The following is a 24,509-nucleotide window of genomic DNA, read 5'->3' as shown; positions in this document are numbered from 1 at the left end:
CTTCATCAGTAGAAAGCAGACATAGTAGAAAGCAGAGAAAAAACAGTGGGGTTGCTGAAATGCTGTCCAAGTCTTCACACATCACAGTACCACTTCACAGGCACACAGGTGCATTCCAGGTGAGCTCGCCAGCCTGTTGGCTCAAGGCAGCTTTTTAAACACATGGGGTGAGGTAACACACTGCCTCACATTCCAGCAAAGCTCACCCCATTGCATTCTGGGAAATGCAATACATCTATTTCAGAGTTGCTGTAGTTTTTCACCAAAGTTGGTACAGGTAGTCCTGCTATCTCTAGAGATGTGTTTCTGGGTTTAGCCTTTCATCAGTATAGAGCAGAAGTTTTATAGAGCAGAGAAAAGTCATCTGGGGTTGCTGAAATGCTGCCCAAGTCTTCACATGTTACAATACCAATCCACAGGCACACAGGTGCATCTCAGGTGAGCTCATCAGCATGCCGCTCAAGGGGGCTTTTTAATCACAAGAGGGAAGGGAGTACACTGCCTCTCATCCCAGCACAGTTCACCCCATTGCATTCTGGTAAATGCAGTATGCTTATTTCAAAGTTGCTGTTGTTTTTCACCAAAGGTGGTGCAGGTAGTGCTATTATCTTTATACACATGATTCTGGGTTTGGCCCTTCATCAGAAGTGAGTAGAAGTAGTAGAGATCAGAAAAAAGTCATCTGGGGGTTGCTGAAATGCTGTCCAAGCAACTTCTTTGTGAAAAGGTTAGTGTTAACAATGATGTTTACATCATGTCGAGTTAAGTGATATTTTAGTATTTTCTCTTGTCTTGTCAAAGTTCCTGTAAAAGGAATAAACTCATGACATAGCGTGCTGTCTCAGGTTTGAGTCAACTTGGACTTGTGGCTATACTGTGCAAAATGTGTTTACACAGATGTTAGTGCATTGAATAAATGTTTTTCTGACATCCGCATGTGCTGTGATTGTTGAGGTGAATTAGATGATGCTGAAGGTGTAGCGCTGTAAATATGCCTTCTGCATTTTTTTGATTTTTTGGCTCTCACCTTCCTATATAAGAAAGGTTGTTAGGTGTTTGTGCAAATGGGTGAGATCTCCATGTGCAGCATTGATGTTATCAACTGGAATATGTTTGGGCCTGCAAAAGCAGTATTTGTCACTGGACTAAACTCCACTTTTGTGTTTGAAACTTCTGTGAAATTATCTCTCGCATGCACATCTGCAGGAAACACAATACAATAGTAGTGTGCATGAATTTGTAAAGTCATATGTACTGTTTTCTGAACAAATTTATGAGAAATAATCACAGAAACTGTGAATTAACTTACTATTTTTATAAAAATATTGTGTAGTCTAAATCTGTCATTATTAAGCCGAAATGTAGAGAGAACTTGAGATTTAAGCTGTTAAAATAGTTATTGGATTGGGAGAAGTAACCACAGTGTCATAGGAAAACTGTTTTTTGTGAATCTTAGCATGATATCCTTTTGCCACAAACTAGTCTCCCCACAAGAGTCGACAAATTGGACATTCAATCCTTTGTAGAAGTTAAAAGTTCTTTATAAAGAATGGATAAGGCTATATGTACAAGATAGCTCCATACCTAGAATCTATGCCACATATGAAACAGAGGACGGTAGAATGGGTATAGACTATGACGATAGAATCAGGGAGGAGAAATGATGTGCACCTTGCTTTGAGTGAAGCTTGAAGAGGTAGGTCCTCGGTGCAATATTGACCTTAGTCAATAACAGAAATCAAAATTTAAATGTTGTTGACCTAAAAAATGATCAAAGGTGTTGCTCGGCTGTAGTATATATCTTTCAGAGAAATGTCGAAAACTTTTAATATAAATTGTTACTTGTAATTTATTGAATTAAACAATTTCATTTCCTAACAGGTCTTGAAAGATCTGCACAATATCTGAATGCCAAACACGTTAAAAATGTATAAAAATATTGTCTTGCTAGGGGGCGGGGATATAATCCTTTGTAGCAGTTTTTAATTAGTGAGAAAGGTTGTAACACCCCTGCCTGCAGGGTTTGGAAACTAATACCCAGATGAGGAGGAAACACACAAAACTATGTCACAATAGCATGAGATAGCAAAGGTGATAACATTTTTGAAGTTCTATATAAATAATGATAGCAATGTGCAGACAAAGAAAACGAAACCCCATAGCAAATGTGATTCTAAATGCAAATTACCATGCACCTGCATGGGGTTTCAAATTCAATCTTCTTCAGTGTCATATGGCACACTTAACAAAGGTGGTCATTATAACAAGTATCACAACACAAAAGCTGCAAGCTCATAACACCTGCCAACCATTGACAGAGTGTCAAGGTTCCCAATCCTGAAACTCCATCAAGAGTTTCTTCCATTTGAAAGTAGCAGCCCCCATCATTCACTAGGTGATGAAGCATTCCACCCCAGGATGGGTGAGGGTTTTCATCCATTAAATAAAAAGTTGTCAACACCTAAGAGACTGACTACTAATCACTCACCCAATCAGGGGTTGCGATGTGTTTAGACCATATGCAGCTTTTGTTTTGTGATAGTAAATACCTGGAAGACTGCGCACTAAGGGTCTCATTTACGAGGCCCTAGCGGTACACTGCTCCACCTGAGCATAATTTTTTGGATGCTCCAGTGGCTCAATGTACCGGCCCATATTTACAAGGCCATGCAAAGCCACCTTGCATGACTTTTCATGGCCTTGTACATATGGACCGCTTTCATGCATAACATTACGTGAAAGGGACATTCCAGGTGCTACTGTGGGTCTTTCCACAGCAATATGCATGTAATCCATCGGAATCTGACACATTCCCAGATTTACAAGTCTGGGAATGTCTCAGATTCCTATGCCACCTCAGAGCTGGCGCTAAAGTGGCGCAACAGGGAGAAATAACATTAACGCCATTAATGATTGTTTATGTGCAGGAAGGTTTCCCTTCCTGCACATAAACAATCATCCCTGCAACGCAGGAACCCTTGCACTTTAGTGCAATGGTGCCTGCAATGGTGCTAAGCAACAATTTGTGTGTCAACGCAGGGGACAAGGACAGGAATGTCCTGTATGTTATAGATGTTATAGATACAGAGCATTCCTGCCCTTTTTTATTTACTCTGGGCGGTGCAGAAAAATCGCTTGTGGCACTGCCCTACGCAAAAACATAGTAAAAGGGTCCATAGGTCTTTAATTTCTCCCTTCAATTCTCATTAGAGGATATAAGAGTTAGCCATTATGTGGTTGTGGCATTGGCACATAGCATTCATAGAACAGATTCATCAAAGGTTTTATCTGTGTTGCTACTAGAGCAAATACCTTTGATACAAATACTCCAGTGGGTAAAGAGGTAACTATCAGATATTCTTCTTATGTTCATCATAGCTTTACAAGTTTGTGTCTCCAACTCTAAGTTCCAAAATAATATTCACAATGATATCCCCTTTGTATCAGTGATACTCAGATATGCAGTCCTTGTTGTGGTTAATGATATCTGTTTTTTTACTTTAACCAGCACAGAATCTGCCTTTGGTATTGCCTTGCAGAACTTTCTGTAGTTGGAGGATTAATTTTCAAGTATTTCTATAGTTTCTACAGAAATATCTCTGATCGCGGTCTGCCTGGACCAGGGTCTAATCTTGTTTGTGGAGATATGCGTTCAGGATTAAAAACTTTACTCTCTTTGAAAAGAGATGTTATCCATTCCAGCAACAGTTGGTAGCTCTAGGTCTTCTTTAGTCTCTTTATCAAGTTTGTGATCTTTCATATGCTTATATCTTTCACCTCGGTTTTGGGGTAATGCTGGTCCCCAGTCTGCAGCTGGTTTCCCACACTTTACAATGCGCTGTAAAAACAAAATATTATTCTCATTAACTGTAATCTGATGTTGTTTTAGTTTCACAATTTTTCACAACTATTCATACCATGACAAATATTACACATTGTATCAATGATATTGTTACTCTCCTTGACACTTACAACCTGATTCCACAAGTGGTGCCCATTGAATCATCCTGTGGACAACTGATATTTTTGGATTGTGTGGTAGGCAAAATGCAAGCTGCTTATGTTTTATCAAGAGGGGCTCAGCTGAAAGAGGAGGCTAGACAGGTGCTGTGGGAGTCAGTTGTATCTGAGAACAGAGCCTAAGCTAACTTTTTGTAGGAAATCGTTTGTCAGTGACCCATCTGCCAAAGGACCGCTGGCTTTAGACCTTGGACATGCTCACCTGTGCTCCAGTTTGCAGCCTGTGTGACATGCACATTGAGTGTGACCAGGGAAAATGAAGAAATATTACTGATTCACAATGGAGACCACACCTTGTGTGAGAAGGACTTCTGTTTTTTGTTTTTCTCGTTTGAGGGTTTGTTTCTGAAAAACCAAATTAATGGCGAGCAGACCTCAACCTGCTCAACACTGCTTTGTTGCCAAGTCCTCCCACTAACATAGCAAACTATCGGACCATCCACCACCCTGTAAATGAGCCACTAAGGACTATATTTATGGCCTGGTTTGGGTCTCTCTTGCACCACGCAAGAGAGATTTATGAAGCCACGCAAGGCCACCTGGCATAGCCCTGCATGGCATCATAAATCTCTAGTAATATAATGCATCTCAAATCACTGTGTTGGATTTATTCTGTGCCAGGGAGGCATTTCCATTGGTGTTGTGTGGATGTTCCCATGCAACATCCATGGATTTTGACGCATTACCAGATTTGCAAGAACTTGTAAACCATTGAATGCGCCAAAACGATATGCCTCCCCAAGAGAGGTGTAACAAGGAGAAATGTGTATTTCTTCTTGTTTTTTCCTCTTTCTATGTGTGCTGCATTTTTGAGATTTTAGGCAGCAGTTTAGAGATGTAATAAAAACTTGTGTGAGGTGCTAAAATAATTTGATTCATTAAGTCAAATTCTTTCTAGCTTTAATTTGCCTACAGAATTACTGTAATTTTGGGGAATCACTCACAGACACTGCTTTCCTGTGGTTAGGGAAACATATTTGTCCGAGAAATACAAAAGAGTTAGCATGTAAATCAGTGACTCCACTTCAAAATCACTTTGCTAAAAGCTCACTTTGGTCTAGAGTTCACCCTCAATGAATTTGGAATTTCTGTTATGCACGCTGCTTTGCAGACTCCCTAAGCCTGTAAGAAAATGTGGCATAAATATTGAGTTTTTTATTGCTGGATGCAGTTGAGTATGTTCTACTCTTCTGCCAGTAGTATTATAGATCTATAAAGAATTGTCTGGTTTCAGCATTCCACCACCATGTGACTAGAGACTGAAATGTAGCACTTGCAGTTTGTTTTCCTAAACAAGTTTCAAAGTGTTGAGGTAGCAATTTTTAAAAACCTTTATTAATACAGCAATTATGGTACTTTGTGAACGAATTGCTAGACCAGGGTGGGTACAGATGGGAGAGGGATTCTTTATTTCTGTTTCAAACACAAAGCCTATATGGTCACAATGGTGGATGTAATTTTCCAAACATATTTAGTTTTTAAGAATGCTCTATGCAGATGAAACCAGGAAGCTCTGCCAACAGACTCTGTGCACAGAAAGCTTGGTCTGGTATTAGCAGCGCCACTGTGGAAATTGATGTTATTAAAAAGAAAGAACGCTTGTCTAACTCATACATTGAAGAGACTCATGCTGGCACACAACAATTTGATTGAGCAATGTTTGGATGATCTGACAAGAACGAAAAGTCTGTTAACATAGCAAATGTATCAAATGAGCATAGGACAGGACTTTTACATTACCAGGCATAATAAGTGCTACAGAAAACAGTGGCTCCCACATGTGGAAACTGTGTTTGCAGAGAAATAGAGAGAGTAACTCTAAAGTAACTTGGAGGCCTTAGGGAACCTCCCCTGCAAAAGAAATTTCAAAATTGAAGGTTACCCGAGCCCCTCCTTTGAAATTGTCAGTGTGAGATAGGGATTTTTGCAGTTGCCATAGTGAACTTCATCAAGTCTAGCCGTTTAGTTCAGCAGTTAAAAATACCTCAGGAAACTTCAACATGTGGGCTGTGATAAGAAGGCTTACTCTACCATATGTTGTTTTTTTTCAATTTCAGGGAGATGCGGTAACGCCACCCATGCCCAGAAAATAAAAGTCATATAGAGCTCACACTCCCAGCCTGAGCAATAAGTTCTCTGAGAAATGAGAACAGTCGAAAAGAGACCTACCATTTTTACTTCTTTAGAAATGCAGTATTTTAAGAATTCACCCAAAACTACCCCACCGCAGTGAATCAAACAGCTGGCATTGCAGGTTCTTCAGGACGGCACATGTGCTAGACTGTGGGAAATGGGACAATCCTGGCCTGTATATTAGTGCCTAAGAGAGATAGAAAACTCCCACTGAGACACCCAAGGGCTTTCAATGATCCATGCATTATAAGATCATAGACAAGCGTGACAGTGAACCCGACTCCTGTTTCTATTCTGTACATTCTCCACAAATAGTTCCATGTTTTCCTCACTCATTAATAGAGTACTGTAACAAGAAACACTAATGGCAATGTAAAAAATGAAGAAAACATATCACAGTATGATGCCACCTCCCTACTAGACCTTATCATTTGGTCTTACCCACACCTTTGACTCTCCTCTCTTGCGCAATCCAACCTCTTCCTAGATGCTTTTGGGTTAATTGAATATGTCTTACAATTTCACTACATGGCATAGTCCCAGAGACTGAATTGTAAGTAAGATGCCTGTTCATGAAAGGAGATTTATGTGCAGACATCTTCTCACTCAGAGACTTACACATACGCCCAGGTAGGGACCACCACGTAGATGATATTCACCAATTCCGTGCATAGATCTCCATCTAGATGTAGTCTTATAATTCTTCACCCCGTCAAACGAAGGGAGCTCCTTATGCACACATTTACAACCATTAAGCTACTACAAAAAGCTGAATGACTGTTTGGGGAGTTCTTAGCCTCCTGGTGGAGATCTCTGTCCCAGGGTTGAGAAATCAAATTGGAGGGGAATAGGGAAACACTACACACCTGACCCATAACTCACCCAACTCACATACCTTAAACATAAAGGACAAACTTAAGAGACCCTGGCGCCACCGGAGCGTCATTTTTAGAGATGCTCTGGTGGCGCTATGCACTGCACTGTATTTACAAGGTGGCGATAAGCCACTTTTTGAGGCTTAATGCCACTTTGTAAATACAGCCCCTTTACACTAAGCACTTTGCGAGGAAGGGGTGTGCAATGGGTGTGACTGTGGGTGTGCCACCGCCACACCCATTGCATTTTGACGCTGCCCCAGATTTACGAGTTTTCGTAAACCTGAGGCAGCGCCAAAATCTTACGTCACCCCAGGGCTGGCATTAGCATGGCGTAACAAGGATAAATGTTTTAATTTCTCCTCATTTTTTGCCCTTTCTATGTGAGCTGCAGCACACATAGAAAGAGGAAATCACCATTTAAGATTGTTTTTCTGCAGGAACATGGTCCTTCCTGCACAAAAACAATCTCTCCTTCTAAGGAGCCATCCTTGCACTATGGTGCAAGGGTTGCTGCATTGGCGCATGGCAGCAAATTCAGCACCCGCGCAGGGAAAACACAGGGGTGTGCCATATTATATTAAATACGGCGCATCCCTGCTTTGTGAAAATGACATGCGCTATGCTGCCAAATGTGGTGCAGCAACGCACATCGCCATTTTCTCTTAAAACTGGCCCCTAGACTTTAAAACTAACACCCTTCCCTAACTCCCCACTCCTCTAGTACTACCTCCTTTACAGGATGAAACACACCAGCTGAGAATCTAAGAAGCATCTCATGTTGCTTAAGAAGTAGAGTAACTTCCCTAGATGCGAAGAGACTAATCTTGTGAAGAAGTACATTTTGTAATGATTTTCACATGTAGTATCAGGTATGTAGAGTGTATGTGAAGACTGGGTACAATATGTGCATTACATTATTTCTCTGTTACTTTGTTCAGTTTTTAAATTTCAATTTAGAAAACATAAACTAGATTTACATGTTTTTCCCCATGCAGTATCAGGTGTTGTGAATGTGTTTGAAGTGTGGTTATAAGATGTGTATAACATTACTTTTATATGATAAACACAATTAATTAAACAAATACAGCCAATTAAATGAAATCAACATATATAATATAATTTAGCAATTCTTTATGTTTTAAATACTTTAAAAAAATATTATACTAAAAAAAAAATATATATTAAAACAGGAAAAAACAATACATTATTTTACATTATTCTCTGTGTTGTGTTAGAATTAGTGACATTTCCTGCTTCCACTAATTTCTGTGAGAATGTGTTGCAGAACCAGTGACTGGCCATCAGTGGTGCTTGGCGTTCTCAGAGGCTTGACCGGAGTAGATTTGGGCATGTTTTGTCAGTAGTGCTACAATAGTAGGCACTATTATAACTTTTGTGATTTGACATTTTCTTACTCATTTGTGGATAGGTTTTTATACGAATGTCCCTCCCTTAAATTTCCATAAACTTCTCTCAGTTATTAGTAATATTCAGCATTTTCAAAAACGTACTCTTGTCCCTCCCACATTTACAACTAAAATGGAGACCTGTGTGTGTGCATAGAATTCAGCACTCATGGCTGATATCTCAACACAAAAGAGATAAGATAGGTGGAGATCTTCAGCCAGAGGTTTGTAAATCACATGTTTGAGTTTGGGAAGTAGTACTACTGTGGTACCACTTTCTCTACTTACAAAATGCCTTTGTCAATGGGCCCCAAAGAATTGCTCTGAGATTCAGCAAATATGAAAAGAATAACCAGTCTTAAGGGGTCATTATGACCCTGGCGGTCGGTGGCCGCCAGGGCCACCGACCACGGGAGCACCGCCAACAGCCTGGCGATGCCCCTTAGGGCATTCTGACCGCGGCGCTTTGGCCGCGGTCAGTGCAGGAAAACCGGCGGTCTCTCGCCGGTTTTCCGTTGCCCATTTGAATCCCCCATGGCGGCGCAGCTTGCTGCGCCGCCTTGGGGATTCTGACACCCCCTACCGCCATCCTGTTCCTGGCGGTTCGCCCGCCAGGAACAGGATGGCGGTAGGGGGTGTCGCGGGGCCCCTGGGGGCCCCTGCAGTGCCCATGCCAATGGCATGGGCACTGCAGGGGCCCCCGTAAGAGGGCCCCGCTAGTATTTCACTGTCTGCATAGCAGACAGTGAAATACGCGACGGGTGCAGTAGCACCCGTCGCACCTTCCCACTCCGCCGGCTCGATTACGAGCCGGCTTCATGGTGGGAAGGTCGTTTTCCCCTGGGCTGGTGGGCGGCCTTTCGGCGGCCGCCCGCCAGCCCAGGGGAAAAGTCAAAATACCCGCCGCGGTCTTCCAACCGCGGTACGGTATTTTGGCGGCTCCCGCCGGGCGCGCGGTGTACACGCCCGGCGGGAGTCAGAATGACCCCCTTAGTCTTAGGTAGGTTTGCTTACAAGAGGAAAAGAGCACATACAGAGTGTGGGACACTTCTGCAGCAGGGCTCAAACAGCTTCAGGTTCAAGGTTCCCATTGCTTCTCTCTGTGCCGAACTCCATTATGTGGCTTTTTGCTCAAAGTTTTTACTAAGTAATAGCCATTACGAGAACATTACCCAGACATAGGGGCAGATTTACAAAAATGTTATGTACGGTTGCAAGCAAACTCTTGAACTTGTCTTGAGCAGCACACACACCTAGCACAATAGAGCCTGTGTGTGTGTGTGTGTTATGTCTAGCGTATGTTTTGTACAGGAACGGTACCCTTCACAAACAAAGTCCTATGTTTAAACTAAAGTTTGTACAGTGCTGTATAGTACAGGACACAAGCAACGTTGTAAAGGAAATAAAAAGACGTTTCCTTTTTAGCGCCTGCCTCGAGAAAATGTTCTTTTTTAGAGCAAAGCAATGTGTACCATTGTTAACAAATAGTGTTTTGCATCAAAACCCATGGGTGGTTGCAAGGTAATGCCCCTTGATGTAAAGTAGCGCAAAGTAGGTCAAAGCATCATTTGTGTTACCGTATGAAAACTTTCCAGGGCAAAACAGTTCTTGTGCTGAGAAGTAAATAGTTTATCAAGGCTTTGTGTTAGTTTGTGCCACTTTTTGTGACATTGCACTGATGCAAAGCCTTGATAAATCTGTCCAAGGTTTTCTGTCTAAATGTTTTGCTTGAATCACCTGGCTAAATCAGGATTGGAATGTAATATTAAAAAGAAAATGAACAACGCATTTTTAAAACCTTCCATGGATTTCTGATAAATCTGTTGTGACCTGGAGCTGAATGTCAGAAAATGTGATACTGGCAAACACAGATGAAAATTATGACAACAGATACGAGAAGAAGTGTAGTTTTGAGGCTACATTTCTGATTGCTGTTTTCAAAGGCCTCCATTCTAAACAATGTTTGCCCAGCTGAATTGGGTATTTAACACCGTGAAAACTAGTTAATTCCATAGTCTTATTTCCCAGGGATTTCCGTAGAAAAATGTGGGGAATTACGTCAGGGTACCGAGCATACGTCACTTTCCCTGATAGTTCCGATGACTACTCACAACACGTGGAGTCAGCAATTATGTTTTTTGGCTGCCGGCCATGAATAAAATAAAGGGTGTCACAGCTATGAAGACTAGTCTTGCAAAACAGCAGAATACCACACGTTATGTAACTAGAGCATGTTCTAAGATTTCTTAGTGCACACCCTACATTGGTATGTTTCCTTGTTAACCATCATAAACGTAATTTAGTATCACATTGTACATGTTTTCATAACTCTATGGTAAGTAGCTACCCTCTCTGTCTTTGCACCAAGCGTAAATCGTTTTAATAGAGTGCTACATGTCCTGCCTCTTTACCTAGTGCATGCAGGTCACTAGGCATGGCCCCCTTGGTACAATCCGGATTGAGTTTTTTGGTAAACAGTAGTGGGGTTGGACTCTTTCAAAAGGAAATTTAAATGGCCTGAAACGTTTACAGCTAGATGTAAAGCTGTGCCAAAAAGCCTCACCCACCTTCAACGAGTAACAGAATGGATGTTGCTGCAACATATAATAGATACTGTAATCTAAACTGTAAATGCTTCACATTAAACAGTATTGCTGACCTCTGGAGTAATTGGACGGCAAAGTCATCTAAATGTAGTTCACAAAAAAAAAATCTAAAATCAGTGTTAGGAATGTAATCATGAAATAACTTTGTAGTTATGACTTTGTTGCACTTTTAATTTGAAAAGACCTATAGTTGGGACGGGGCCCTCACCACTCTTCTTGGCTATGAGATGGTGAGAGGGGGCATTGCACCCCACGCTCTCAGATGAGAAGTGGACAGATATATATCATTGCATGTGCACCTCTTCACAATGAGTAGTGCAGTCTCGGAGGCATTAACCCAAGTAATTATCTATGGGTATTATAGCCTGGCTCGTGTACAGGCCTGGTCTCTGACAGAATTAATTACTGTTGGTGAGGGTGTGGGCAACAAGAGGTCCTGGTGCATCTACCGTGGCACTGCCCAAAACTACAGCGATACTGGGACGAACTCCTGCCCAGCACTGATGACATGTATTTCACAGACATCCCACGATTTCCCACGTATATTCTCGTAGGCCTGTTTAATAAAATAACGTCCTCTATGTTAAGCTTGAGGTACAGTGATTACACTAGCACTATGCACCGCTAAACAAGCCATGGCAGCCCTGTAGGGTAGAGGAAGCCCAGTAAACCAAGCTTGGCTCACACAAATGTGTAAGTACTTTTGGGGCTGGAAAGTTTTTGGGCAAACTTGGAGGGGAGGGAGGCTTACTTTGAAAAAAATGTGGGCACCTTGTATAAAAATTCCTCTCCTAAAAATTCAGGGTGCTCACATGCCCAAAATACTTACGGATTCTGACCCTACTCCAAACTCCTTGAACAGATCAATAAAATACTCCATCTTTTGGATTTCTGGGAGGTTGGTAGCACCTTGTACTGACCCAGGATCTTTCTACCTTGCCACCTTTAAAATCTGCTTGAAGTATATTGAGTGCAACTATCTTTGATCAACTATGGACCAGAGTAAGGGGGATGGATGGGGGTTGGTGGAAGTTCTGGGTATTGATTCTTAAGACACCTCAAATGCTAAACTGTGTGTCCCACCGGCCACGGGATACAAGTGGGTGTTTGTGTAGGTAACCAAACATTTTCAGTAAAATAGAGTTAAACCTAAAAAGGCCTTTTTGACCTGCTAATAACTATATGATACAATATTGAGGTTTTAATACTGACTTACCAAACTATCATACCCATGATATCAACTATCCATGTATGCCCAGGCCCTCCTCATCTGGGCTCAGAAAGCCCTCAGATTTTTCCATAGTCTGCCACTTACATGAGACTTCTTGAGCTGAGGGTCAGGGTAGGCAGCTCTTTTTAACCACCCTCCTTGGTTTACCTTTGCATGTGTAGTACCAGCAAGGGATTCTTTCTTAGGATCCGATTTTTTGCAGGGGATGTGATTTCACACAAATGGGAAGGTAGTCATGAGCACTACCAGAGACTGACAGGCCGAGGGAATTTGTTGGGATTCTCTTCTACATTGTTTATTCACAACAACTAATGGTTAATCCAGTGTATTTCCCCTGGCCTTGGGGTGCTGAAGTCCTTGATGTGGTGTGTGCTATTTACCATGAACAAGTATCATCAGACAAAAAAGGAACATCAGCCTGCTTGCAACGCTATGCTAATTTCAGACAAAGTCCCTAACTTTTCTGGCCAAGTCTCACTCATTCCGGGAATTAGGGCATAATCTTGTCATCAGCAATGGCATGGTATTGAAGGAGTAAAGTCCCGTGTGATGATAAGATCTCCATCCCAGTATAACTTGAGGCCTTAAAGTCTTTCTTTTCCCAGTTGGATATTGAACCTCAAGGACTCCTTATCACTGAGTCTAAATAAACAGAAAATATTATGCCTGCTAATAACCAAACAAACTGTAGCCGGAAACATAAAATAAAATCAATGATCATGTATTTATCAATGATAACTTAGAAGCATTCACTTATCACAGCACACTGCGTAGCATTTCCAATTAATGGTAAGGCAACTCCAAGATTACACTTATGTTTATGCCCTAACAGCAAAAAACAAGATTTATGAGAAATTCACGCAATGCAGTGGAGCAGTTAAAGTTGTGGCACTTATATAACACCAACGCAGGGCATATATGTGCATTCCTGCTCAACAACAATTTTGACAAGTTCTTGTCCAGCATGAAATGGGTGCTTTCCAGGATTGCTGCTTCTACAGTGGCTGCATACACATTTCACTATCATAGCATGCATGCCTTATGCTCCCTTTATATTGTGATATTGTGCACAACCTCACAGAAATATTAAAAAAAAATGTTTTTAAACATGTTTTTAGAATATCTCCCTCAGATAAGTGCTGCCTTTATACTGAAATGCATAGTCCAACATAAAGTATGCTTCTGAGCATCGGATCACATAATTAGTTCCACTAAAGCAATTTGATTCTATGCATTTTTCTTGTATTGGCTTGACTGAGTAAGAAATATAAAGCCATTCAAGACAGGCCAGGGTCTGTCCGGCTTTTTTCAGATTACGTGTTCAAACCATGTATAGGAAGTAAAATGGCCAAGACATGCCCATTGTGTAAGCCCCTTTGTGAGTGCACACAAAAGTGCCAAGAATACCCACAGCCTAGCTCTCTGCCACCCTCTCTGGGTACTGCCTGCCCAGTTCTCTTCTCTTTCTCTTGCTGGGTCCTGGCTGATTCTCTCGCTACGACACGATCAGGCACCGGCTGCCTAGTATCTATCCTTTGAGAAACATTTCTTCAGGACTCAGCTTACAAGTATTCATGCATTGCAAAATGTATTTGCCGAGAGCGTGTGAAAAATCACATCCCTGCTCCATAGAAATTTTTAGTGACAGAGGGATGTACAGTATATTGTTATTTATGAACACTTTTACGTGTCTTCCACCTTAACCTCTGATTTTGAAAGTACCTTATTTAAGAACATTTAATCTAGCTAAGGATGCAGAGGCTACATTATAGGAATCTGGTCAATGCCCATGGTCATGCCTGGGACATTCTGCGTAGTCTATATATGTTTGCCACATGTGGCTGCTTGATCAATATCACATGCCCGCTCAGCTGTGTCGGTAAAATTTACCTTTGTTCTCAAACTGATATTCTCAACGTTTATCCTTTGTCCCAAATTTTTACAATCACTGCTTAGAATTTCCTTTCTTGCGAGGTAATTGCCTTACATCTGATTTGTGGATATTACACTTTTCATATTATACTACGGTATATTACCAGTGATACCGAACATACCTGCCACAGGGATCCTTCACTCTTAACAATTTTTATGGCAGCAATAATGGGAATCCACATAATGCAGAAAACTATCATAAGCCAGCCAAGTGCTACAGCCCAGGGAGGGTACTCATATGTACCATATTTTGGTGTAGAAAATGTCACCAACGACCAGACCAAAATGACCTGCCAATAAAAAAAGATATCAATCAGTTAATATATACGGCTTTTTATTGCAATCTATTAATAGCAATATACTGAAAAACATACCTGAAACTGACATATCCATATGTTACTCAAGCTTATATTCAGATGTTCCATTTTATAATATGATTCTAGGTTGCCCTTTCATAAAACATGCTTAATACAGAAAAAACTATGTATTTGTACTGGCAAAATAAAAGCACTGTGAAAGAGACATTTCAGTAGGTGAACATCATATGAGGATAGCAATTAGATTGGTTTCTTTCTGTGAACTTATAAAATAAAGGCTTCCATGCTTTTTGATCTTGCTTGTTTTGAGCGTCCAATTTATGATTTCTTTTTTTTTTTCTGTCTGTTCTACAACAGATGTCAGGGCAATCATAGATTTTAACCAGGTAGACACTCTTCTCGCTGATATTAACTAGTGACAATTTGAACTATATTTAGTGTTGTTAGATTTCTGTTCCACTTGAGAGAAATGCTCTATATTATTAACCAGTATTTCTTCAGTTGCTATTTTAGTGTATACTATTGTGGCAATTTTATTTTTACTGGTTTACCAGACTGTTTAAGGGCCTTGGGAATTCTCACAATTGAATCCTGTGATGTCCCATATTGGTACTTTTGCCACTTATTAAATTTTTCCAGAAATCTACAATATTTTGTGATTCTTATAAGTATGCAGTTTTGATCTGTTACAGTGCACAATGAACTGAGGTATTTGCAACGCATAGTTTATCAATCTCAAGTAACTGAGGTGGTTATTGAGAGCTTGGTGGACTGGAAGTAATGCTGGAAGTCGACAGTGCTCCCACCCTGCAAAACATGCAATCCCTCTGACGCAGATGGAGGTGGGAGAGCCGTAGTGTTTGTGAAAGCAGAGCCCTCGCTCTGCAATTGGTGGCCTCTAAGCTCACGGCTAATCCACCAGGGGATAGGAGGTCGTGGCCTTCAGTGATCTGGAGCAGGCAGGCGGCGTCAAGGTCTAAGTGACCCATAGGCTTTTTACGTTGGGCATTAGAAATGAAGAAATTACCCCCACTAATGTGCAGTATTTCAATGTATGTAACAGCTAGACAAGTATTTAATAGACCAAACGACAATTAAATTGCAGTCAAACGAAATAAAATATAAACATGCTTAAACAAAAAGGTATATGAGGAGAAAGGAACATAGAAAACAAACCTTAATGTAGAAGAACGTCAGAATAACACTGGAATGCAGCAGAAAGAGTGGGAAACAGAGTAGACAGTGTACAAAATTAATATGTAGTTAGTTTGGACACACCAATGGAGGCCATGTAGAGAAAGAGAGCACAACAGAGACGCAGGTGTGGGCTCACTGGGTCAACTACAAAAGTGAAGACTGGAAATACTACAATTAGTCTTAACAGTGGATATTATTCTAGCCCCATTCCATCTCATTTTCATTTTAAGAACAATGCACCATTACTGGGTTGCAGCAACTGTTTGCAATTCAATCTTTGCCACACGTCAAAGGGGAATTCTGGCACACACTGAAAGGCCAAATTCCCTCTCCATTGGCATAAAAGCATTTCCAGTCCTGTAATGGCCAAGTTTGATCTCCTCTGTGAGGGACAATTTGAAACCCTATGACATAGCTGGAATGTATGAAGAGAACCCACTGTGCCATGGAGTCTCTAAATTCCCATCGTCTAGGGGCAGCAATATTTCTATATTTAGCAGCTGCCATACTTCCAAGCACATAAATGTTCAAGAAGAGCTAAGGATAATCCTAATGATAAAGCCACTGTTAATAATTTTAAGGTATCCACCATGCTCATGAGTTCCAATGCTCGTGATTAATTTTGCAAAAAATATGCATCTTTTGTTCACAAACATTTCAAGCAGACAAGAAGAAATAAACATGGATGGATCTAGTCTTCCTCATAATGACATCATGAATACAGAAAGGCCAGTATGCTTTATCCCGGGTGCCTTTACTGCACACCAAAAGGCTAGAAATGTCACTACCAGTCACTGCCTTTGCTGAGAGGAGCTATGCACTTGAGTCTACATGGCACGTACTTGAATGAAGGATCCCTCCAAGTCAGGGCCCAGGGACATAAAACAGTGTGTCTAGTATGTATCAAATTTACAGATTGGTTTCTTGGCCTGGACGCCGGGAATAGGGTTTGCATTGGAATAAATATGGCTGGGATGGTGCAGCACCACAGATTGTTGGGAACATTCATACCTGCACATGTACCTAGGCCAATGTGTGAGTTTACAGTCACTCATTTCCACACAACCCTATAAGAAGTGGCACCCATTTCCACAGTGTTAGAAGTATATAGACACCAATACACACTTCTTCCTAGGCAGTATTTACAATTCAATTCTGGCACAAATAATCTTATGCAATAAATCGACTCAGTGAGGTCTGCAAAAGATAACAAACACACTGATTCTATGTGAAGTAATGCACTGCCTGACTAGAGTTATTCAGTAAATTCAGGGTTTTTGTTATAGTGGAATACCAATGAACACACCGGATCTTGATAAAGAATCACAAGGGGTATTAATAGAGGATTGTTACTACAATACGTACCGCCAGAAGCAAAGGTGATATGACGTACCAGCACGCTCTCCAGTACAGCCAGAATATCCAATGCTTCTTTCCAAGCATCATCTCTATGTCTTCAATGAACCTGTTTGCGCCTGTTAAAAATTAAGCCCAGTAAATAAGCATAAACACCTTCGTTCTTTAGCACTATGACTAATAATTGTGAAAGTTTAATATTGCAATATTTGTGAAAAAGTTAGAGTTGATCTGTTAATAATACACGAAAGAGAACAGGAGTCTGGCTCTAGTGGTTTGTCCAGTCTACATCTGCTGCTCTTGCTTTCCTCATTGGTTCCCCTCCCCTGATTTCACATTTCCAAGAAATGGAGAAATGCACAATATGGATGGGTTAGTGTTAGAAATGGGGTCTCTGGTTGGCAGTCAGTTTGCACTTTGTCCAGCTGGGGCTCTCACTCTAGTCACGGTAAGTAAGATATACTACTAGGATAACCTCTGCTCACCCCCTTGGTAGCTTGGCACAAGCAGTCAGGCTTATCTCAGAGGCAATGTATAAAGTATTTTTACAATCACACACAGTAACACAGTGCAATTACCACAAAAGGACTCAACACCAGTTTAGATAAATAGCCAATATTTATCTGAGTAAAAAAATACCAAAATGACAAAAATCCAAAATACACAAGCAAAGTTATGTATTTGTAAAGATTAAACTTCAATATAAGCATTGTGCTTAGAAACACAAATGCTTCAATTGAGTGATATTACAGTGTTGTGACAGAGTCGTTCCCAACAATCCGATGCCAATGGCAACAGTCATGGGGTCGCATAGCCCCCAGGTACAGTACCTTGTGAAAATGAGGAAACATCCAATGCATGGACTTGGGGAATGAGGGGTCGCTGGATCCAGTGCGGCATGGTGCGAAGCGTCGGTTCCTTACACTTTTGGCGGAGTAGGGTGCACAGACATCAGTGACACAGCACTTCGAGACTCACGTGGTAGTGGACTACAGCGAGGCTGTGGCAGCCTCAGGTTTGCAGATTCTGTCGGGGTCGTCGTACTCCAGTGGGGACCACGGCTCCAGTTGCAGGTGGCATCACGGGATCCGGCAGCGATGTCGGTCTGGGTATCATCCAATGTAATGCACTTGTTTTGTTTTTTAGCTTTTCATCAGCTTTCACTCCTAAAGGCCCAGAAACTGGAATAGGCGCCTGGCGAGTTCAGCATGTGCACCCAGAGGCTAGTATGTGAAATATTAACAGGAGGCAAGCTCAGTCCAAACCCTTGGAGAAACTTCACAAGCAGCATACACAGCAAAGTCCAGTTGTTGACCTCTGTAAGGCACAAGCAGCAACTGCAAACCAACCCAGCAAAGCACACACAGCAAAAGGGCAGTACTATCCTCCAGTTCTTCAGCTCTTCTCCTTGGCAGAGGTTCCCTTGATCCAGAAGTGTTCTAAAAGTCTGGGTTTTGCGTCCACTACTTATACTCCTTTCTACCTTTGAAGTAGGCACATTTCAAGGGAAAGTCTCTGTTGTTGACAAGATCCTGCCGTGCCCAGGTCCTGGACCCATACACACACCAGGGGGTTGGAGACTGAATTTTGTGAGGACAGGTACAGCCCATTCCGGTGTAAGTCTCAGCTCCGCCCCTCCACTCTAGCCCAGAAGACTCATCAGGATATGCAGGCTATACCCCAGCTCCCTTTGTTTCACTGTCTAGAAGGAATTCACACCAGCCCACCTGTCAGTCTGACCCAGATGTGAAATACAAAAGCAGGCAGAGGCACAGAATAGCTTAAGAAAGAAAATGCACACTTTCTAAAAGTGGCATTTTCAAACTGACAATCTAAAAACCAACTTTACCAAAAGTTGCATTTTTAAATTGTGAGTTCAGAGACCCCAAACTCCAAATCTCTATCTGCTCCCAATGGGAAAGCGCACTTAAAAGATATTTAAAGGCAGGCAGTCCCCATGTTAACCTGGGAGAGAGATAGGCCTTGCAGCAGTTAACACCAAATTTGGCAGCATTTCACTGTCAGGACATGTAAAACACATTAGTACATGTCCTACCTTTTACATACATTCCACCCTACCCATAGGGCTACCTAGGGCCTACCTTAGGAGTGCCTTACATGTACAGAAAGGGAAGGTTTGGGCCTGGCAAGTGGGTTTACTTGCCAGGTTGAACTGGCAGTTTAAAACTGCACACACAGACACTACAGTGGCAGGTCTGAGCCATGTTTACAGGGCTACTCATGTGAGTGTCACAATCAGTGCTGCAGTCCCACTAGTAGCATATGATTTACAGGCCCTGTGCACCCCTAGTGTACTTTACTAGGAACTCACTAGTAAATCAAATATGCCAATCATGGAAAAGCCAATTACACATCTAGCAAAAACAAAGTCCAGCACACAGACACAACACAGGAAGCATAGGCAAAAAGACAGGGGAGACTATGTCAAGGGTACTAGGTCTAACAGTTAGCTTATTTTATTCAGCTGAAGTTCCTTTGTTAGATTACATTGATATTAAGTATCTGAAGAGATATTTCTGTCTCAGTACAGAATATGACATCTACTACATTTTGGAATATTTGAATATACGTAACATGGATACTGTATGAAGCTGAAAACCGCATTATGAAGAGGACATGAAGAAAATTTGGGCAACTGTGAGCTTAGATACATTTTGAACCATGTCAGTTGAAAAGGCTCATTGACAATAGGTTGCATTCCACTGGGTTAGAAGAGAACTGAATGCAATGTGCTAGGGTTTGGTTATACAGCATGAAGACCCTAGAGTTTCCTAAGGAGGTTGAAACACAGAAAGAATATATAAGGTAGAGAATATGATTAGTGAGGGTTTGTTGATAATTATATCTAACTCAATATTTATATTTTTATGACTGTCTAAATACAAATTGGCCACATGCCGCAATCAGGATGTTTAGGTAGAAATATGTATCATTGGAAATGCATAATATATCATCTCACAAAGTGTTAATTGGAATGAATATTATGTACACGTAGTACGACTATCGAAAATTGTAACTTACACTGGATTGATTTTGAACCATTTGTATTGAAGTTAATTATGAGAAAAATATAAAACGTGTTATTTGCTACAAATAATGGATGCATATTTATGAAAAGAAATGATATGAAATTGAAGTCGTTACACTGTTATGTATTTATGATGTTCCAACCTTTACTATGCAAGATAAGTCATGAAACACGTGTCAGCTGCCTGGAGAGACTGCTGGGAGAAGTCTTATTAATTAAGATTATGTCACAAAATGCTTGGATTACGATCAATAAATAGAACTATTATGATCATAAGGAGTAAATGATAACTACATGAACTCTGGACGGTTTTATAACTTGTGCAACTGTAAGCTTATATGTCAAACTCTGATTATAACCTGAACACAGGTACAGCATAGGTAGCATCAATGTAAGCTTCCTCCATAAACACAGAACAGGTACAGCACCAGCAACAGCACATGACTTCCTGTGTGTGGGAAAAAAACATTTGCTACTGCTTTCCATGTGCTCTCTATTCGCCATATTACGGAAGCTTACAAATTAATTTCCTTTCAACATAAAAAAGCCGAAATGATTAGCCTTGCCAGCAGTGCGGCTCCTCCATAAGGGTGGAGGAGCGTCACCCCCCGCCAGCAGCAACTGCTGCAAATCCTTTTGCAAGGAGCAGATGATAAAATGTGTTTCTTATTCCATCCTTGTGAAAGGGGCAGGGCATTGGGGTTCCCCTCAGAGTGCATGTGTGTGTTTGGCAGGCCATCTCAGGCCGGCCAAACACACACATGCACAGGGCTCTCTGCAGCCCAGCAACATAGTTGCTGGGCTGGAGAGAGCCTGACAGGCTCCCAGTCTGCCTGGGTGCTCCCAGCCAATCATGATGCTGCTTTGAGCAGCGTCAGGATTGGCCGCAGAGCAGACTCGGGGCCTGTGCCTGTGTGCAACATAGGAGCGGCGCAGGAGTGGAGCTAAGTTTTGTTTTATTTCATTTTGTTTTTTCAGGTGTCATTACTTCTCCCCGCGCCGCCCCGTCCCCAGGAATCCCCGCGAGCCACGACTGCCTGCCAGTGCTTGTTAGGTCCTTCTCAGGAGAAAGCATAATTCAGTGCAAACTACAAAATAAGTAAAATTGATGGCCAGCCTAAAGTGTGAGAATGAGTGAGAGTTGTAGAGCTTGTTGAATATTCTATGGTTCAAATGTGGGCTGTGCTCAGGTAATAAAAGCTCCAAATAATTGTCTCACTTTTTAGTACTCAAAAAGACACAAACAGTTGGGACCTGGATATGGCTCATGCAGTTGTTGTTAGACCTGACAGCCTTAGGGTGTTCACCTCTAACTTTTTGCCTGCCTCCCTCCACTTTTTAAATACTGTTTGTGCTGGTTTTAAGACTCTGCACACTTTACCACTTCTAACCAGTGCTAAAGTGCATATGATGTCTCCCTTTAAACATGATAACATTGGATCATACCCAATTGGATTACTTAATTTACTTATAAGTCCCTAGTAAAGTGCACTATATGTGCCCAGGGCCTCTAGATTAAATGCTACTAGTGGGCCTGCAGCACTGATTGTGCCACCCACTTAAGTAGCTCTTTAACCCTGTCTCAAGCCTGCCATTCCAAGGCTTGTGTGTGCAGTTTCACTGCCAATTCGACTTAGCATTTAAAAGTACTTGCCAAGCCTAAAACTCCCCTTTTTCTACATGTAAGCCACCCCTAAGGTATGCCCTAGGTAACCCATAGGCCAGGGTGCTGTGTAGGCAAAAGGCAGGACACGTACCTGTGTAGTTTATATGTACTGATAGTGTAAAACCCCTTAATTAATTTTTCGCCTGCTCCCTTCATAGGCTAACATTGGGGCTGCCTTCACCCACTGTTTGAGTGGTAGCTGCTGATCCAAAAGGATTTGGAAGGTCACATTTAGTATGGCCAGAATGGTAATACAAAATCCTGCTGACTGGTGAAGTTGGTTTTAATATTACTATTTTAGAAATGCCACTTTTAGAAAGTGAGCATTTCTCTGCACTTAAATCCTTCTATGCCTTACAATCCATGTCTGGCTGGGTTCAGTTGGCAGCTCCCTTGTGCATTCACTCAGACACAACCCAAACACAGGATACTCAGCCTCACTTGCATACATCTCCATTTTGAATGGGTCTTCCTGGGCTGGGAGGGTGGAGGACCTGACACTTACAACTCAAAGGACAGTACCCTGCCCAACACAAAAGACTGCTACACCCCCTACTGGGGACCCAGGCAGACAGGATTGAACTGAATGGGGTCCTTGTGCACTTCTAAGCCACTCTTTGAAGTCTCCCCCACTTCAAAGGCACATTTGGGTAGTTAAACAGGACCTCTGCCCCTACCAACTCAGACACTTCCTGGAGAAGAGAACCTGACCCAGGACCTGCATCCTTCCAAGAAGTACTGTCTGGCATCCCAAAGGACTCACCTGACTGCTTTCTGTAAAGGACTGCTGCCTTGCTATTTCCCATCTGCCTTGCTGCTCTCTGGCTGTGATGAGAAGTACTCTCTAGGGGCTTGGATAGAGCTTGCCTCCTGTTCCCTGAAGTCTCAGGACCAAAAAGACTTCATCTCTGCAAGAAGGACTCCTTGTGCGATGCACAGCCTGCCAGAAACGGCGCACAGCCTGCATCGCAGTGAAAAATTCAACGCACGCCAAACCGGAACGACGCAGCCTGACTTTGCAATGAGAGGAACGATGTAACACCAGTGTAGCAACCAGAAATTCAATGCACGGCCCACTGGATTGACACATAGCCAAGCTGGAACGATGCAGCCCAACGTCCAGAGAGGAATTGACACAGCTCCTGCCGTGTGGTAGAAATGTCTACGCAACACCCACTGGATCGATGCAGCCCCTGTGATTTCGTCCTGTCAGCGTGGGGAAATCAACGCATCGTCCCCAGGGTGTCCGAAAACACCACAACCTGAAGAGGATCCACGACCGAATGCCAGAAATCGACCCAAAGCCGTCCCTGAGTGAAAACTGAATGACACATTGCCATGTGCGGCCTGAGAAATTGACGCACACCCCCTTGTTTTCCACGCATCTCCTCCTCTGCGGTTCTTTGAAAAGATTTTGAGTGCAAACCAGGTACTTGGTGCTTGAAAGAGACATTTATTGCTTTTAAAAGACTAAAGACACTTTATCTCATTTTTACAGTGATATCTCAACATATACTTATTGCATTTTGATCGTTTTGACGTGCATCTTATCAGATAAATATTACGTATTTTTCTAAACACTGTGTGGTGTATTTTTGTGGTGCTATACTGTGTTATTGCATGATTTATTGAACAAATACTTTACACATTGCCTTCTAAGTTAAGCCTGACTGTTCAGTGCCAAGCTACCAGAGGGTGGGCACAGGATAATTTGGATTGTGTGTGACTAACCCTGACTAGAGTGAGGGTCCTTGCTTGGACAGGGGGTAACCTGACTTCCAACCAAAGACCCCATTTCTAACCGTTGTGTTATGCTTGATCTGACTGTTTCATTCTTTCGATTCAAAGTTTTCCTGGCTTGGATGTTCAAAAACCCTATTCCATCTTCTGAAGACATCCTTCACCATGGTGCATCATTTTATTGTGATAAATAGCCTATTTTACACTTGCTTTCTGTGCTCTGGTACCTTTGAAGATAAAGAAATGATGACACATGGAACATGAAGTGGTTTGTGGTCCTGTCTGCCTCTGGTTTTTTGTTGTATGTTTCCTTTTGTACCTGCGCACTTCAGAATAAAGCTTGCATCGTGATTTGAAGTGGCTCCCTTTTGATAGAAGGACGTAAACTGTATTTGTACTTAAAACGTGTGTGTGTATGCATGTTTGTGTGCGCGTATTGGAATGTGCGCATGTGCTTAGAGGGGCACCACTATTCTCTTGTCTGCCTTCTGCCCCATAGTACTTTCACCTACCATCAGCTGCCTGTTTCCTGCTTGTCTGCTGTACTCCTGGAACTCGTAAGCCTGGCTCATCAGAAAAAGTTTACCGGTATAACAGTTGCCAAATAATGTGCTTATGAGTTTCTAATTTGTGACAGATACACATTTAGTCAGCCAAAAAGTGCTCTGAGGAACAAGACAGGATCTATCTGCTCGCCGATCCACCCCAAATGCATTGCTGGTTATCCTGACTTTGCGGTAGCTTCCTCTACGTTCTTCTCTACAAGAGCAAATCCTGTTCAGCAGTTCCTCATAGAAGAGGAATAGGGTCCCATAGGGCCTTCGTCAGCTGCAGCCTGCAGCTTTATCCCGCTATAGATTTTTGACTTCCAAAAAAGAGACTAAGTCCAAGCGTATAAATCTTTACTGCAACTTCATCTAGCAGGTCCCCAATGATGATGCCGCTTCCTCAGATGCAGCCAGCTGCCTTGCCCCACTG

At 42.0% G+C, this 24,509-nt stretch overlaps 1 protein-coding gene across 2 annotated transcripts in view; it reads right to left on the bottom strand.

Moving 5' to 3' along the window:
* Window positions 1-1,548: 1,548 nt before the first annotated feature.
* Window positions 1,549-24,509, bottom strand: part of LOC138264458 (sodium- and chloride-dependent neutral and basic amino acid transporter B(0+)-like) — a 245,105-nt gene continuing 222,144 nt past the window's right edge. For both annotated transcript variants that reach the window (XM_069212544.1, XM_069212545.1), the window contains 3 exons: window positions 17,086-17,195; window positions 14,329-14,496; window positions 1,549-3,838 (listed from right to left, as the gene is read on the bottom strand). In XM_069212544.1, the coding sequence (XP_069068645.1) occupies window positions 3,668-3,838; window positions 14,329-14,496; window positions 17,086-17,195 (449 nt within the window). In that variant the 3' untranslated portion in view covers window positions 1,549-3,667. The remainder of the gene's footprint in view (window positions 3,839-14,328; window positions 14,497-17,085; window positions 17,196-24,509) is intronic.

The sequence above is a fragment of the Pleurodeles waltl genome, chromosome 2_1 (genome assembly GCF_031143425.1).
Source record: "Pleurodeles waltl isolate 20211129_DDA chromosome 2_1, aPleWal1.hap1.20221129, whole genome shotgun sequence".
NCBI classification, from domain to species: domain Eukaryota; kingdom Metazoa; phylum Chordata; class Amphibia; order Caudata; family Salamandridae; genus Pleurodeles; species Pleurodeles waltl.
This window is presented reverse-complemented; position numbering and strand designations above follow the sequence as displayed.